Source organism: Oryctolagus cuniculus, chromosome 17, assembly GCF_964237555.1.
Source record: "Oryctolagus cuniculus chromosome 17, mOryCun1.1, whole genome shotgun sequence".
Classification (NCBI taxonomy): domain Eukaryota; kingdom Metazoa; phylum Chordata; class Mammalia; order Lagomorpha; family Leporidae; genus Oryctolagus; species Oryctolagus cuniculus.
The window spans coordinates 33,143,268-33,158,610 of record NC_091448.1 but is presented as its reverse complement, the minus strand read 5'-3'; the positions used below and the strand labels follow the sequence as shown (position 1 = coordinate 33,158,610).

Here is a 15,343-nt window from a genome sequence, read left to right as displayed (position 1 = left end):
CCATGAAGACCACGCGCTCCGGCCTGGAGGCCGCTCCCTTCCCCAGAGGGTGGCGGTGGCAGTGAACCCAGAGGGAGGCGGAGGAGGGGACCCCCCGCCACGTCCTCTCCCCATGTCTTCTGGGCAGGATCTAGATTTCTGAAGAGGTGGGTGCTGGCGGAAATTGCTGAAGGAAAATAAGGAAGAAGTGATGTTATTCCCCTGTCCCGGCCCTCGGCCCACCTGGGCTCCTGCTGCAGGTGCGGAGCAGGGCTCAGGGGATGCAGGAGGAGGAGGGGGAAGCAGGTTGGGGAGAGGAGGAAGGGCAAGTGGTCCTTTCGCACCCTCTCTCCAGGTTTCCTTGGAAGCACAAAGGGCAACGCAGCGGTGGGGAGGCAGGAGGAGCAGGACTGGGGGTGGGGAGTGTGGGCCACACAAGGACTCGGTCACAAAAAGTTTATCTTCTGGAGTTGAGTGCGTTTTGGACCCAAAGTCTGAGACAAAGAGGAAGGGAAAAGCAAAACAAAACTGGTCCAGGAGAGGAAATCCATTATCCTTAATCTCAGATAAAGGTTCCTGCCGGAGAGGGAGCATCTGACACTGCTGAGGGCTGCAGGCTCATCTCCACCATCAACAACAACACGGAGGCTAAGCTGGGGCCACAGGGGCGAGAGGGGTGCTGAGGGGGAGAGCCAGAGCCAGCAGCACCCCCACACTGTCGTTGCCCCTCCTTCTGAGACACCAGCCCCCCCTCCCATGTCCCCAGCAGGGGAGGAGAGTGCCTGCACCAGCATCCCGCTGTCCTCACGGCCACTGCCCCTGCTGTGCAGCCTCCACTGTCACCCCAGATATGTTCCCCATTGGCAGACGGCTGAGCACAGATACAGGGAAACTCTGTGTGTCCTGGGGCTGCCACAGGCCGCAGCTGCGCAGTCATGGTGGCCTGAGCCTGGAGCTGCCAGGACTGGGGTGCAGCCTGTCTCTGGGACAGGCCCTGCATAGGAGGCCCCTGGTGAAAACACTCCTCCAAGGAAGAGAAGCCTCACCAATCCCTCACCCCACCCCCGCCCCGGGCCCTATTTTCAGCAGGTCCCCAGGACAGGCCGCCTCCCTGGGAAACCAGGGCAGAGCTCTCCTGGGGAGGAGTGCAGGGGATCAGGCAGGTGGTCTGGCCAGGTTCAGGACTTCCGATAGGGCTGAGGACAAGTTGTGGTGGAGCTCCCTGGCGCCGTGCGCCCACAGCCACTCTAGCACCTTACTTACTGCTCACGGTACAAAATGACTGACAGCCATGCCTGCTACTGGGGGAAGTGCAACGGGGACCCCCTCCACCACACGGCTTCTGGGGCAATGCATGAGACGGGCGGCAGACCCCTTGCGAGCCAGGTTAGCACATGCGGCAGAGAGCACACAGACTTGGAGCTGGCCTGGGTACCCATCCTGGCTCTGTCACTGGCTGTCACTCTGGGCAAATGACTTACTCTCTCGGTGCCCTGCTGTCCCCATCCATAAGGAGGATGACGATATTAATGCAGAGTTAACATAAGCAAAATGCACAGACGAACGCCTGGCAGTGAGTTAGCTTAAATGAGTGTTAGCTGTCACTATGAGGTGGCCACCAGGCCTCTGCCCAGCCAGCAGCCCGGTCAGCAGGACAGGGTCCTTCCCATGTGGGGAGTTCTGCTTTCTCTAGGATGGAAGCCACGGTCACAGCCAGGGGCCCAGATCCCTCCTCACTGACATCAGCAGTCTGCAACCCCTCCTCACCTCCCAACTTCATCATGTCTGTTTTGGGGAGCTATGTTCCCATAGCTCAAAATCAGAACACGCGTTGGGTTCAGCTGGGATGCTATCATCCAGACCTAAGGCCTTCTGTATGCTGAGAGGAAACCCAGCAAGACGGAGGGGATCTCAGAGCCTCTGGGAGCCCCAGGTTGGCTACTCGGGAAGTCGGGTACCAGGAATGCAGTGTGTTCCTCCCGCCTGGAAACCTCACATTCAACAAGAGGATGCCTGGCTACGAGAAAATGAAGTCCAGGCACAGCCAAAGCACCACCTGCTGCAGGAGCTTCGGGATTTAACGGGGGCCAGACCCAAAGGCCTGGAGCTCCTGCAGGAGAAGGCAGGCCCATGGGGCGGCACAGCTCAGCCTGCAGCCCTGCTGCCCTCTTCTTTGTTGTGCGACTTGGGGATGCTCGTGTACTTCTCTGAGCCCTGAGGAACTCCCCTCTCTGCAAGGAGGCAGGCAAGGTGACCTGCACAAGCTCTCCCAGCCTAAGAGGCAGATGCTAACACAACTCTGGGGCCAGTGACTCCTCTAAGTGGAGAGCGTCGCCATCCCACTGACAGTGAACGAGACACTTGGTTGCACCTGCACAGCTCTGAGACTTTACTGCAAGCTCAAAGTCAAAGTCACTTTTTTTTTGAGAATTGCATGATGTCACATCTACGTGGTGCCAGTTTTCTGCCTGTTTCATGCACATCCAGTCTGTCACGCTGGGCAGGGACTCAGCCACACATCCCATTTAGGATCTACCCCACAGCACCGCCCCCCCCCCCCCCCCATTCAGCGAGAGCCAGATGACGTCAGGCCGCACGGGTGTAGCACACTGTAGGGGTCAGCAGCCTCTCCGCCCCACGATCCTCCACCAAGCGGCAGCAAACTCAGATGCCCGTGGGAGTGGGCCAGGGCAGGGCTGCTGCAGCCAGGGGGCGCTCTGCCTGGTGCACTGATTCCCACCCTGGCTGTTCACTGGAACCCCTCTGGGAGCTTTAACGGATGCAGGCACCTGGGTCCCACCTGGGCACTTCCCATCCATTGGGTCTGCAGGGCAGCCTGAATGTTGGGATCTTTCAAAGCTGCCCAGGACATCCCAGGGTCTGGTCAAGGTTCAAAAGCTGTGGCTTAAAGACATTTAAAACGCTGAAAAAGGGAAGTCCCAGCGCACATCCGCAGTCTGCCAGCCCCTGCACCTTGTGCGAGGGAAGGGCCTCTCTCAAGACTGCGGTGGATCCGGTGTCTGCACCCGAGCAGCAGGGCACAGTCATACTGGCTCCGGCCCAACCGGCAGCCTCAGGAAGACCGGCATGTTTCAGGGGCCTTCTGGACGATCCTGATGCACAGAGCAGGCAGCCTGGGGCAGGGCTCTCAGGTTGTAGTACGCTCCTAGGGCATACTGCCTGCTGCTGCAAGCCTGCCCCTCCACTCCTCTCCCCTGCTTGGTGTGAGAAGTGACGGCAGGGGCATGGACTGCCCGGGGTCTGCCTCTGGCTCAATCACTACTTTACTTCTACGACCTCGGATGGGTCGGCGGCCCCCTGAGTGCCCCTCTCACCAAGAGGAGGGCAGAGACATCTGTAGCAGCACCTCACGGCTCCAGTGCTGAAGGAGCCCTGTAAAAGCGTCTCTTGGAACAGGCAGCCCCAGGCCCAAGGGGCCCTGTGCAACGCCACTTCTCCTACGCTGTGCTTGCTTAATGCATTCTCCACCCCCTTCCCTCTCGCCACCAGCGATTTCTATAGAAACCTCAGACGTTCTTGGCTAAACCCAATGTTCCTTCGCTGAATCCAAACACTCAAAAATAAGCAACAGAAAGGAGAAACTGTCACCCAGAATGTAGGAAACACGTCCGCCAAGAGTTTGGAAACACTGCCACCTGTCATCCTGGCTGGCCCAGGAGGCTCCTGCTTGGGGCGGCAGGGCCACGTCCCTTTAAGGAAATCCACAGGGCGCCAGCGCCGTGGTTCAATAGGCTAATCCTCTGCCTTGCAGCGCTGACACACGGGTTCTAGTCCTGGTCGGGGCGCCGGATTCTGTCCCGGTCGCCCCTCTTCCAGGCCAGCTCTCTGCTGTGGCCAGGGAGTGCAGTGGAGGATGGCCCAAGTCCTTGGGCCCTGCACCCCATGGGAGACCAGGATAAGTACCTGGCTCCTGCCTTCGGATCAGCGTGGTGCACCGGCCGCAGCATGCCGGCCGCGGCGGCCATTGGAGGGTGAACCATCAGCAAAAGGAAGACCTTTCTCTCTGTCTCTCTCTCTCTCTCACTGTCCACTCTGCCTGTCAAAAAAAAAAAAAAAAAAAAGGAAATCCACAGGGCTGACTTTTGCGCAGACAAGAGAGGGCCATGGCTGCAGATGGGTGAGGGTGGAGAAAAGATAGGTCATGCATTTTTGGAATGGGAGGACTCAGGGGTTCACATCTGAGGGTCAAATTGATAACCCCAGGGACACACTGATGTGATTAAGCTGTAAAATTCGGCTTCAGAGGAAGCTGGTGCGTGTCCACTCGAAACAAAAGCCACACCAAACCCCAAGTTCCTGCCATTCAAAATGGGAACGCAATGACGCAGACCTTTGCAGGAGCAAGCCTGACAGTCCGGGAGTGGGCAACAGCATCTCCCCCAGGGGACTCCCACAGCGAGCATGCAGCTGGGGGCTCTGCATGGGGGCAGCCTCACCTTCAGCCCTTGGCCATCACCAAGAAAATGAGTCTCCTAGAAACTGGCAACTGGCCTTCCAGAGAGGAGGGGTCCAAGGGACCAAGAGCGAGGGCAGGGGTGAGGCCTGCCCGCTGGCGAGGGATATGAGTGGGCTGCTCCGGCCTGGCCCCTGGGTCGTCCCTGTTGCCTAAGGGAGGACAGAGGTGCTGGGGGCCAGAGCCCTTGTGGTGCTAGTACCCAAAACAATGATGGCTCAAAAATTACAGCCCAGCAAGTTTCAACAGTACAACCAACTCCATTTCTGAAAAACCAGCACCCCTTTGGATTCTTCGATGGGAATGAAGGGCAGGTGCACTGTGTAGCCACCCTTGACAAGAACTTGTGAGGGCACCTCAGCTTGGATGAGAGGTTTCTGGAAGCCTAAGAGAGACGGCAGGGAGCTCTCCTGGGAAACGCCAAGGAAACTTTCAGAACCTGGGTGCCAGGCCAGGGGCGGGAGGCGTTTGTCTGCAGGTTCCTTCTGACATGGAGGCACTGGGGGAACAGAACAGAGTGCCTGGTGCCACTGTACCCCCTTCTGTGTGCACCTGCTGCCTGTCACCTTGCTGAAGGGTGCAGCAGCTCCGGAATGGGCTTTGTCCTCAGTCTGAGCCTGGCTCACTGCTCAAGAGGTGGAGTCAGGGCTGCAAAGGGACGGCGGAGGGTACTCGGACCTTCACCCACCCTCACAGGTGCACCAGACCCACAGGGCCAGTGTGCTGGGCGTGCCGGGCCTGTTCCTCCCACCTCCCCTCCCCTCTTCCAGGAAGCCATGATCTCAAACTGGCTGCACAGTGAATCCCCTGGGGAGCTTAAAAATTACCCTCATGCTTGGTCCCTACCCCTGGAGATCCTGATTGAATCTGTCTGGGGTGCAGCCTGGACAATAGAAGTTGGAAAAGCTCCCCAGAGAATCCTAATGTGCAGTTGGAGCTGAGAACACTGCCCAAGGTACTGTTCGTTCCAGGCCTGGACTCTCTTGGGAGGCAGGAAGCAGCAAGTTGGCCCAGCATCCTTCCCCTGGGGCCCTTTTTCCTCCTGAATTACCGGATCCCTCCCATGGGACAGCAGGCACCTCGTGCTTCCCAAACATCTGACAACACTGGCAGCGGGATTCCTTACTCCACACCAATCCACAGCCCCTGGCCTGAGTGCCTACTGCGTGGCAGCCACTGCTGTAAGCTGAAGCTCCCCAGTTGCTGGCCCCGGATTGGGGGTAGGGGGCTGCACATAAACCAACTCCCCAGAAAGGGGAAGCTGGGCCTTGGGCTAAAAGAGGCTGTGGCTCCCTCCGCCATGGAGAAGGCAGGGCGCCTGTGCCTCAGACTCGTCTAGCTTCAGCCAGGCCTTGGGCTATGGCTGCTTTAAGGTCTCTTTATAACTACCTGGATGAAGATGGAGACAGCAAGCACAGGATTCTGTCCTCAGGGACAGGAGCATGGGGGTGGCCGATCAGTTTCTTCCCATGGCTGTGATCTTGACCTGGCCCCCAGAGGTCTCACCTTTTCAAGCCAGTAATAAAAGTTACTGAGCTAGGTCCTGGGAAGCATGACCAAGACACACACAGGCCCCTCAAGTCCTGTCCATCCTTGGCCCCTGAAGCCCTGGGGAGTCCAAGCCTCGTTCACCCTTGGCACCACCATGCAGGCCCTTGGGGACGAGGTGAGGTTACCCTGCAGTGCTGGCCAGAGGGCCGGCATCAGGAGGCTGGCACATTCCAAGAGCTCCGTACCTGGCCCCACATTGGCACTGTTTACCCCACCCCTGCCCCCTGTCTCTCCAGTGGGACTTCAAACGGAGAATGGCCACATGGAGTCCATGCCAAAGCTAGCCCCTGCTGTCCTGAGCCAGCGGCATATGGCTCCTGGACAGGCCAGGGACCCCACTTCCCTGCAGAACAGTGGTCACCCATCACTTGGAGACCGAGACCTTCAAAGGGAAGAGATTTCAGACTATGGTTTCTACGGAGGCCTCAGCAGGCGATGGGGTCTTCCTTCCACGCCCCCAGCCCCTGCACACACCCACCCGCCCCACTTCTCACACAGTGTCTGTTTCTGTGTCTGAGACGCTTGCCCCCCCTGCACCGATGGGTGTCGGCACAGACCACCGTGCTCACCGTCCACCTCTGCCTTTCCCCGGAACTTCAAATGCCCGTTTGCCCGAGAAGCAGTCACTAGCTTGCTTCCTCCCACAGGGCCTGCTCCTGAACCACTTAAACCCAAACTCTGTGAGCAGCCTCTTTCCAGAGCCTGCTTCCTTCCCTGGCTGCAATCCACACGAGCCTGCACGTGGATGCTGCACAGAAGGGTCCCCAGCCCTCGGACAGCTCCCTCTGCAGGCCAGGACAGCAAATGCTCAAGCCCTGAGTACCTGGCTTTGTGCTGAGAACCCCCAAGCTCGGCCCCTGGCCCCAGTGGAGCAGAGGAGCACCGGGGATCTCAAGTTCCTTCTCCCAAAGAGGGAAACGCGCCTCCCTTGAGTCTCCTGAGACAGGATGTCCATGGATAAACTCTGCAGTACTGGGCACCAGCAGGTGGTCAGGGGGCCTTGGGGGGAAGCCCTGGTGGAGGTAGGGTGCTTTTGAGACGCAAAGAAAGCAGCTGTTCACCAGCGAACACAGAAATACCTACGAATCTGCACAGCCTGTAGGTCCCACCACTGCATGCCAGCCCTGGTAAAGGGGATGGACATAGATCAACCTCATCTACGCCTCACTTTCCTCCCTTGGCAGCGAGCTTGACCTTGATAATGGGGACAGAATCCTTATACTAACAGTACCAGCAGCGGCTGCCATCTGAGCGTTTGCCACGGCCATGAGGTTTCCCCAGTGCCGCCCGACAAGAAAGACGCTGCTACTCCCACGTAATGCATGAGGGGCACTAGGTCTAGTGGGGTTAAAGGACACAGGACAATGGGGGTCAACAGCACGGTGGAGAACATCCCACCTCCCACACTTTCCTGTGGCCTCTTCGCGCTCCGTGCCAACGCCACTAACGACGTCTCCTTAAACACCGAGCTGCCATGAAGACTGAGACGGCAGCGTCAGGTGCTCAGTGCAGAGTAAGTGGAGTCGTAACTTTTATTTCTATTTTTATTATTATTGCCCAAGGTAATAACAGTAGCAGAGCTGAGAAATCCCTCTGGTGCCTTCCTATTCTAAAAATCCTATTAATTTACATGACATTCACTTGCAAGGGGCTGTAACAGATAACATTTATAATTCACTGGTGAGTGATAAGCGTTCATTTTCTGTCAAGTACAAGTTCTACCCCTGGTGGGGCAGATTGCTGGCAGCTCAGGGAGGGTCTGGCTGGGGTGGCCATGACCCTGTGATGAGGTCACTGTCGGTGTGGATGTGGATCCCGGAGCCCAGGGCCCGCGCTGGTCAGCCAGGCCGATCCTCTCGACGGCCCTCTCACCCTAACGTATTGGTCCCCCAATAGACCTCCTGCAGCTGCTCCTGCCTCCTGTAGGAGGGGGCCCAGAGGAACCTTTCTGGTCCTTCCGTGGGGTGAAATCCTGCGAGCTCCTCTGGCCCCGGCAAGCACCTTGCCAGGACAGGGGCAGGGCTCCCTCGTTCGCCACCGCGTCCCTCGCGCTTAGTGCAGGGCCTGTGATGGGAGGTGTGAGTGTGAGGTATGTGGTCAATGTATGAAGCTGAGCAAGAGGGATACGTGGAGGATGTGTGGACACACGCAAGGGACAGGGGAAAGATGTGTGTTCCCACCTTGCCTGAATCCCCAGCATGCTCAGGGCTGGGCCTGGAGGTAGAAGAAAGACCAGAGAGGCCCTGTGTGGGTGCTGCTCAAGAGCACGGCTGGCCCAGACCCCCTCTGCAAACCCACGGTGTCCTGGGCCAGCCGAGCACCTGCCTGGCCCAGAGTGGGGCAGCGGGGCCTCCATGGGAGAGACAGCAGCCTATGCCCAGCTCTCTGTCTCAGAGTGGGCTTGTCTAGGCCAGGAATCCAGTGCCAGCACCACAGCCACTGGGCCTGCCCAGGGGTGTCGATAGACGCCCTCTATGGGAAGAGTGGGATCAACGTGCCCGCTCACTGTCTGCCTGGACTGCCCTGGGTCTGGAGAGAAATGGCACCAGCAATGTTGAGCTGTCTCTGCTCAGGAGCAGGCTGTCATAGCTCAGATGGCCGCTATGGAACCAAAGGGGGCAGGCACACGAGGAGTGCCGTGTCTGCGCTCTGTCGCGGCCTCTACACCTGCCTGGCGAGCTTCTACCTGCACTTGACAGTCCAGCTCAGAGGGTGCCTGCTGGGATCCAGATGCTTGTGGCTCCGCCAGCAGCCACCAACATCCATAAGCTCCAATTCGCACCCCAAGGCGATGGTATCAGGAGGTGGGGTATTGGGGAGGTGATCAGTGGCCTGTAAGGGACCCCAGAGAGCCAGCTGGCCTCTCCTGGAGCCTGGACCTGGGCCTTCCTAGCCTCAGGAGCTGTGAGCGACATGTCCCCCGTGGTGTTAGCCACCCAGAGCCCGCTGGTCCATCGCAGCAGCCCAGATGGAGCCCAGACTGCCCTCCCTCCAGGCTCCCTCCTCTGTGCTCACTCAGGACCCTGTGCACAGCTCTGTGGTCGCACTGGCTAGACCAGCACTGAGCCCATCTGGCTGTCCAGGACGGCCCCCCAGGCTGGACCGGCGCTCCCGGTGTCCCTGTGCTCCGGGACTGCCTCCAGCAGGCTGTGGGAAGGGCGCTGTTGCCCTGACTGAGGCACAAAGAGCAGGCCGGGTGCAGCCGGGGAGGTCTCCAGGGAAGGGGGTGGGGCGTGCCTTGGCCTCCTGCTTTGTCCTTGGCTGTTGGGGAAAGACAGCAGCTGCCTAAGCCCAGTCTGGCGCTGCTGTCTAAGTAGAATTTCACACCTGGAGTAATTGATGGGTTTTCATTGTTTTGTTTTTTAAGCTGCAGCCTTTCACTTGCTTCTGCTGATGGAAATGAAAACTGAAAGCTGGGAGAAAGGTGATTAAGTTCCTGCTGGCAGACTTAATGGGGACTTTGTGGGGCTGGTGGTACAGGCACCTAACGAGGTATGGGGGGAGCCTTGGACAGCAGTGCTGGGGTAGGGGTGGGGGGCAGGATCTGGTGGGCACCGAGTTCCCAGCCCAGAGTGAGGAATGGAAACCGTGACCGCTCCTGGCCAGTGCTGGCTGGAACCCGCTGCTGCTTTGCTCCTCGTACAGGCCCCATGCTGTGGACACACCCTAACCTTTCCTGAAGCTCTAGACTGTGCCTGGTCCCAGCAGCATTCCCATTTGACAGACAGGGCAAACAAAGGCCCAGAGGTGACTCCCCTCTCCCAGCAAGCCAAGGGCAAGCGCTGGCCTGACGTCCTGCCTGAGCCCAGGTGCTCGGGGCTTCCTGCGGGAGCCGAGTGCTCCCTCAGTCCCATTCCCTGTATTTATGCAGAGAGCAGAACCTGTGACCCCTGTCAGCTCAGACCACACCGATGCATCCCTGCGCGTTTATCAAGTGCCTGTTAGACACGGCTCTGTTCTCATCTGCAAATACAGCCGCTTCTGCTCCTCCACCCCGAGGGACGGGCATGGGACACAGCCTGCTCCATGCCTCGCACCAGGCCCAGGGATCTGGGCTGTGCTGCTCAATTGTGCTTCACCTTCTACGCCAGTGGCCAGGTTTTCCTCACTAAGCTTGCTGTTAATATTCAAAGGAGAGGCTAAGCCCCAAGGACACAGGTGGTACAGGGGTGGGCTGGCTCAGGCCCGGAACTGGCCTGCGAGTTAAGACCTGGCTGTGGCCATCATCCAGGCCGGGGGGAGGGTAATCCCTAGAGACAGGGCCGCAGGGATTAGGGAGCTGGCGATGAGGCAGATGCATGGGCAGTGTCGGCAGGGAACCCCCCTGCAAAGGGGCACTTCCGCCCATGGTGCCGCAACTCAGTGGGCCCTGGGGTGTGTGAGCCCAAGGTCACGGCCACTGCCCTGGCAAGCCAGCCATCCTGTCCCGGCATTTTAGGACCGGTTTCCCGACTCCCTGTTGAGAGGCCAGCTGCTGCTCACCGGCTCGCTCCAGCCTGGAGCCCAAGGGGAAGCAGCAGCGCGGGCAGGGCTGAGAACCCGCCCCGCCGGGCAGCCTGTGAAGGCTCCCAGGCTGAGTGTTTCTGGGCGGAGGGTGAGGAAACAGCCCCTCAGACCTTCACAGGAGGAAGAGCTGTGGGGTTGAAGTCTGCACCCAGATGAGGCGCCCTCCTAGGCCCCTGGGCCTGTGATTGCACCGCGGCACCCCGGGACTGCCTTCCCTCTTCCCGACAGGGCTGCCGAGACCTCGGGGGCTCCTTCCCTCCAAGGACCAAGCCAGAGAGGGTAGAACGCTCAGAGGGGCTCTCTGTCCCTTGGGTGGGCTGCAATCGCTCCCTGTGGTGGCCCAGGGACCCCTCGCAGGCAGGATGTCTCTATCAGCATATCCTGAACGTTGGACAGGTGGGGGGCAGGGCTGTGCGGGAGGCAGCCCTTGCCCACGCCTGGGCTGCCCTCCTCAGTCACCCTCCTCCACTCCTGGGCCGTCCGCCTTTGAGCCCCGCCTTCAGGATCAGACAGACCACTACGCTTACCTGCAGCAGCCCCCGCAACTGATGGGCCGTGCTGGCTTCCCCTTCAGGGGAACAGGGCAGCCCTGCGTGGCGGCCCCTCCTCACCGTGTGAAACCCAGAATGGCTGTCTTTCACAGCAACCCAAAATCACTGGCACCAAAGATCACCGTCAGACCAACGTACACGAGACCAAGCACAGGGCAGGCAGCTGTGAGTTCTGACGCAGCAGCGGCTGTTTAGCATCTCTTAACCATAGCCTTCCTTTGTGCTGGGCTATGCATGGGCCTCAAAATCATCCTGTAGCCAGACTCCAGTCAACATCGCAGCTGACATGAAACCTGTTCTCCACCGCTGAAGAGGTGGGGGTACAGACTGGCACTTCCAGAACCAGAGTCCAACTGAGAACTGAGATGGCCAGGGAAGGTACCCCCACCCCATTTGGGAACCTGCACTGCCCCTGCTGTTAGCATACAGTGTCCGGGAGGGGGGGGGAGGCATGTGTGCTGAGCCATGAGATGTTGGCCTGGCTCTCCTGGTTGCCCCAAGTACCCAGTGGAGGCCACTGTCAGCTGATGAGACTTTGGCCCAAACACTTTTTGGTGGTTGGAACCATATTAATCCTGCTACCTCTGGCAGAGCCCAAAGACCCCAAAGGATCCCCAGCCAGGCCAAGGCAGGGAGAGAGGAAGGGGCCGAGAGAGTATAAGGCAGGGATGCAAAAAACTCACCCTTGTAGCTTCTTCACTAACCCTACCCCACCGCCTCTCCATACCCCTCGGCTCACTTTGGAAGTCTGACCCCTCATCCTCCACTTAAAACCCTCTGAAAACACTTCATCTCTGGGATAAACTCACATTTCCCAACCCTGAGGCACAGCCCCACTGTCTCGCCTCAAGCTCCCCAACTCTGAAATGCTCACACCTCCGAAGCCTGTGGTGCCTGCTCCCTAGGGTCTGCAGCAGAAATGGCCAAGTGTCCCCTAGTGTCTGTTCTTTCCTTCTTCCTTAGTCTGGTACAAAGGCATTTCTGGAATAAGGCTTTTTTGATATTTCCTTGTAGCGGAAACTGGCCACATGACTAAGTTCTAACCAAAGGTATCCAAGCAGAGTGTTACAATTGACTTCTAAGAAATGTTACTAAAGGGAAGAAGTACATTCTTATGGACTGCCTATGTGATGGCTGGTGCTTGAGCAGCCTCCTCATACTATGAAGTGGTGTCTTATGCTGAAGAGCATAGGCCAAGAAACCCTGATGCCTAACATTATGGGGCCACATGCAGGATTCTTTTATGTGGGAGAGATAAACAAATACTTCATTTGTTTATACTATCATTTCTTGTTTTGTGTTTGATTACTAACTTCTGTGTTTTCTTTCTTTCTTGAAACTACCTGATTCAGTTTCTAAGAATGTCGTTTCTCTGCCTGGGATACACTTGCTTCTCATTACCCAGCTAATCGCAAGTGACTTTTTAAGGATCTAGTCTGACATCACCTTCTCTAGAGGCACGCTGAATGAGCGGCCCACCCTGGTCTCCTCGGAGCACAGAGCTCCCCCCTCGGAGCACCTGCCCCACGACACTCTATGGGGCCAAGCACCTTGAAGGAGTCTTACTCACGCCTAATCCAGGGCCTGAGGCACCCTGTGGGGAGGCCGGGAAGGGAAAGGATGGGGCATGAGGCTCAGCAGGAAGTCCCAACAACCCTCTGCTTCAACTGGGAGCCTGCATCACTCCTTTCTCTGACAGGCTGGTCTGACAGCGGGCAGGTCCACGGTGGGTGACAAGGACTGGACAACCACTCTGGAGAGAGGGCTTGACCAGAGCACTGATGCCCACTTTACGAAAACTCCACATCATTCCCAGGGTTCAGCGGGCCATGCAGCCTGCTCCAGGCCACATGATGGCTCCCAGATGGCCAAGCGGGCCCTGGAGATGAGGTCCTCAGGTTTCACATCCAGCAACATCTCCATTGCACCACAGGTGCCTCCTTCAACCTGCACTGCTTCAGGGAGTCAGGACAGCAAGCCACGTGCCCCTCCACACACGCACGAGCGCAGGTATGGGCGCCCGACACGCCTGCTGCACAGAAACGAGGGGCTCCCGAGGCCCCCGTGCCGCTTTCACGTGAGGGCGGGAGTGCAGGCAGAGGAAGGGGCGCCAGGGCGAGAGCACAGCCGTGGCAGGCAGACGCCCCGCCGCTCGGCTGGGGGACAGAGCACCTCGCGCCAGCCCCGGGGGCTCCAGGAAGCAGGGAGGGCTGGGAGCAGGCAGCAGCCAGGGGGAGCGTGCATGCTTTTGGGAACCGCATGAGGCTGTGACTAGGGCTGGTTATTTAGTGCATCCAGCTCCCCCGGAGCGAAGAGCAGGACCCTGTCAGCTGAGAGACGGCAGCACACAGCATGTCCGTGGTAAACAATTTATTTTCTACCTCGGTTGCTTACAGGGGGAAAAATGAAACGTCATTAGGGAGAAGCACAGATGAACTATTTACAGAGATGAGGAAATTCACAACGGCTAAGGCATCTGTGAGGCAAGCGCACCAGGGCAAGTTCACCAAAGCAAAGCAACTCATAGCAAACCAAGACAGAAGAGGCTCGGGACAAAGGCCACACAGATTTTTGTTATTCTGAATAAAAAAAAGAAGTGTTCATGAAATTGCCTACAGGGAAATAAAAGGAAACTAAGCACTTATTACATTGAGCGTCTTTAATGAGATGAGTCAAAGTGTGCACACTGGGCGGCGAGGACACGGACATTGGACCGTGGGCTCGCTCGCGTCGCCTACGTTCAGGGGCCACGCTGGTCACAAACCATGAGCACAAACCATGAGCACAGACAAAGGCGTGACTCTCGAGGTCCCACTGAGCCGCAGCCATTAACACAAGAGAGCGGGGTGGGGGTGGGGGGATGTCAAACAGCAAAGCAGAGCGGGTCAGGAACACGGGCAAAGAGCCTTTTGGAGGCAACTGTCAGCGGTGCCAGCCTTGGCAAGAGGCCTGAACAGGGAGGGCTCTCTGCTCAGAATGTGCGGGAGGTAAGGCTGGGGAAGGAGGGGTCCGTGTGGACCTGTGCCCATGTGCCTGGCAGGTGGCAGTGCCTGGGTGACTCTGCACACGTTCACGGCAACAGCCACCGAGAGGCCCCAGTGACAATCAGATCACCTTTAGACGGCTGCTCTTGCAAACTAGGTTTTCCACGTCCTTCGAGAAGAGTCTGTGTGTGTGTGTTCGCTTTTGCTAGTGTCCACCACAGGACATACGGGCTCCAGGTCACACAGCTGCAAGTCTCTAGGCCGCTGGCACTGAAAAGCTCACCTCCAGAAGTGCCCCACTGGTCACTATTTACAGAAACTTGACACCGTCTCCCTGAAGAGGCTCCAGAGCTTGTGAGAAGTTCTGGGGAAGTGGTGGGAGGAGGCGGCCACAATGCACACGAGACGCAACGTGGGAAGGCGATGGAGAATGGAACTTAGAAAACAACGGGGCGGGGCAGTGAGCCTGCCAGGGATTAAACATGAGGGGGTGAAAAGCATCCATTCACATGGGCAGCTAGAACAGTCTCAGTGGGCACAGCAGCTGGGGTGGCCCAGGCTGGGCCAGGCCTGCATCCTCTCTCTAGAAATGGTAGCAAGCCCCATTTGTTATGCCTCTCTTAAGAGCTAGTTGATAAAAATTAAGTCTTGTGAAATCGGCAAATAGTCTGCAAAGTGAAATAAGAACAGAAATTAACAGATTAACCTGAAATGGGAAGCCCAGGGGCAGGGGATAGGAAGCAGAGCAGACCACAGACCACCATCTTCATGACTCAAGACTGACGGCCGACCCCAGGCCTGGGTCCGGGCAGGCGCCTGGGCTCGGGAAGGGGGAGGTTTCCCAAAGCTGGCACTGCCCAGGCTTTCTGCAAAGACCCAATGCCCACTGTTAATATTACCCAAAGGGGTGTGGCCTCCTCTCCCGGAACATCCCATGTATTCTCAGAGAACCACGAAGGTGGGCAGGGGCCAGCATGCTGCGCACCGACCATAGCTAAGGAGGGCCTGCCGTGGCCCCCATCACAGGGCTAAGATGCTCCACTGACAGTGACATCTAGACCCTGTGCCAATCGGGGTGTACAGGCGAGGAGGAGGCCTCCCTGTCAGGAGACCGGGACTGTCGTCCCCTGCAGGACGCAGGCTGTGTGGCTGCAGAATGAACACGGACAGTGTGGAGAGTCTAGGCCTCTCCCAAGGACTTGGGTGGGCATTGTTCTCAGCCTTGTGAGGAGGGCCTCAGCCCGGGGCTGGGAGGGGCCGGGGTGGGAAGTGGGTAAATGCTGAGGAACCTGCATGGG

General features: G+C 58.2%; 1 protein-coding gene across 23 annotated transcripts in view; it reads right to left on the bottom strand.

The window, feature by feature from the left end:
• MSI2 (musashi RNA binding protein 2) overlaps nt 1-15,343 on the bottom strand; it is a 397,399-nt gene that overhangs the window by 31,452 nt on the left and 350,604 nt on the right. Inside the window, exon 11 of one of the 23 annotated variants that reach the window (XM_051824846.2) lies at nt 13,417-14,713. The exons of the other annotated variants lie outside the window; for them this stretch is intronic. Within the exon in view, the coding sequence (XP_051680806.1) occupies nt 14,673-14,713 (41 nt within the window). The 3' untranslated portion in view covers nt 13,417-14,672. Of the gene's footprint in view, nt 1-13,416; nt 14,714-15,343 lie in introns of those variants that run through there. 23 annotated transcript variants of the gene reach the window in all.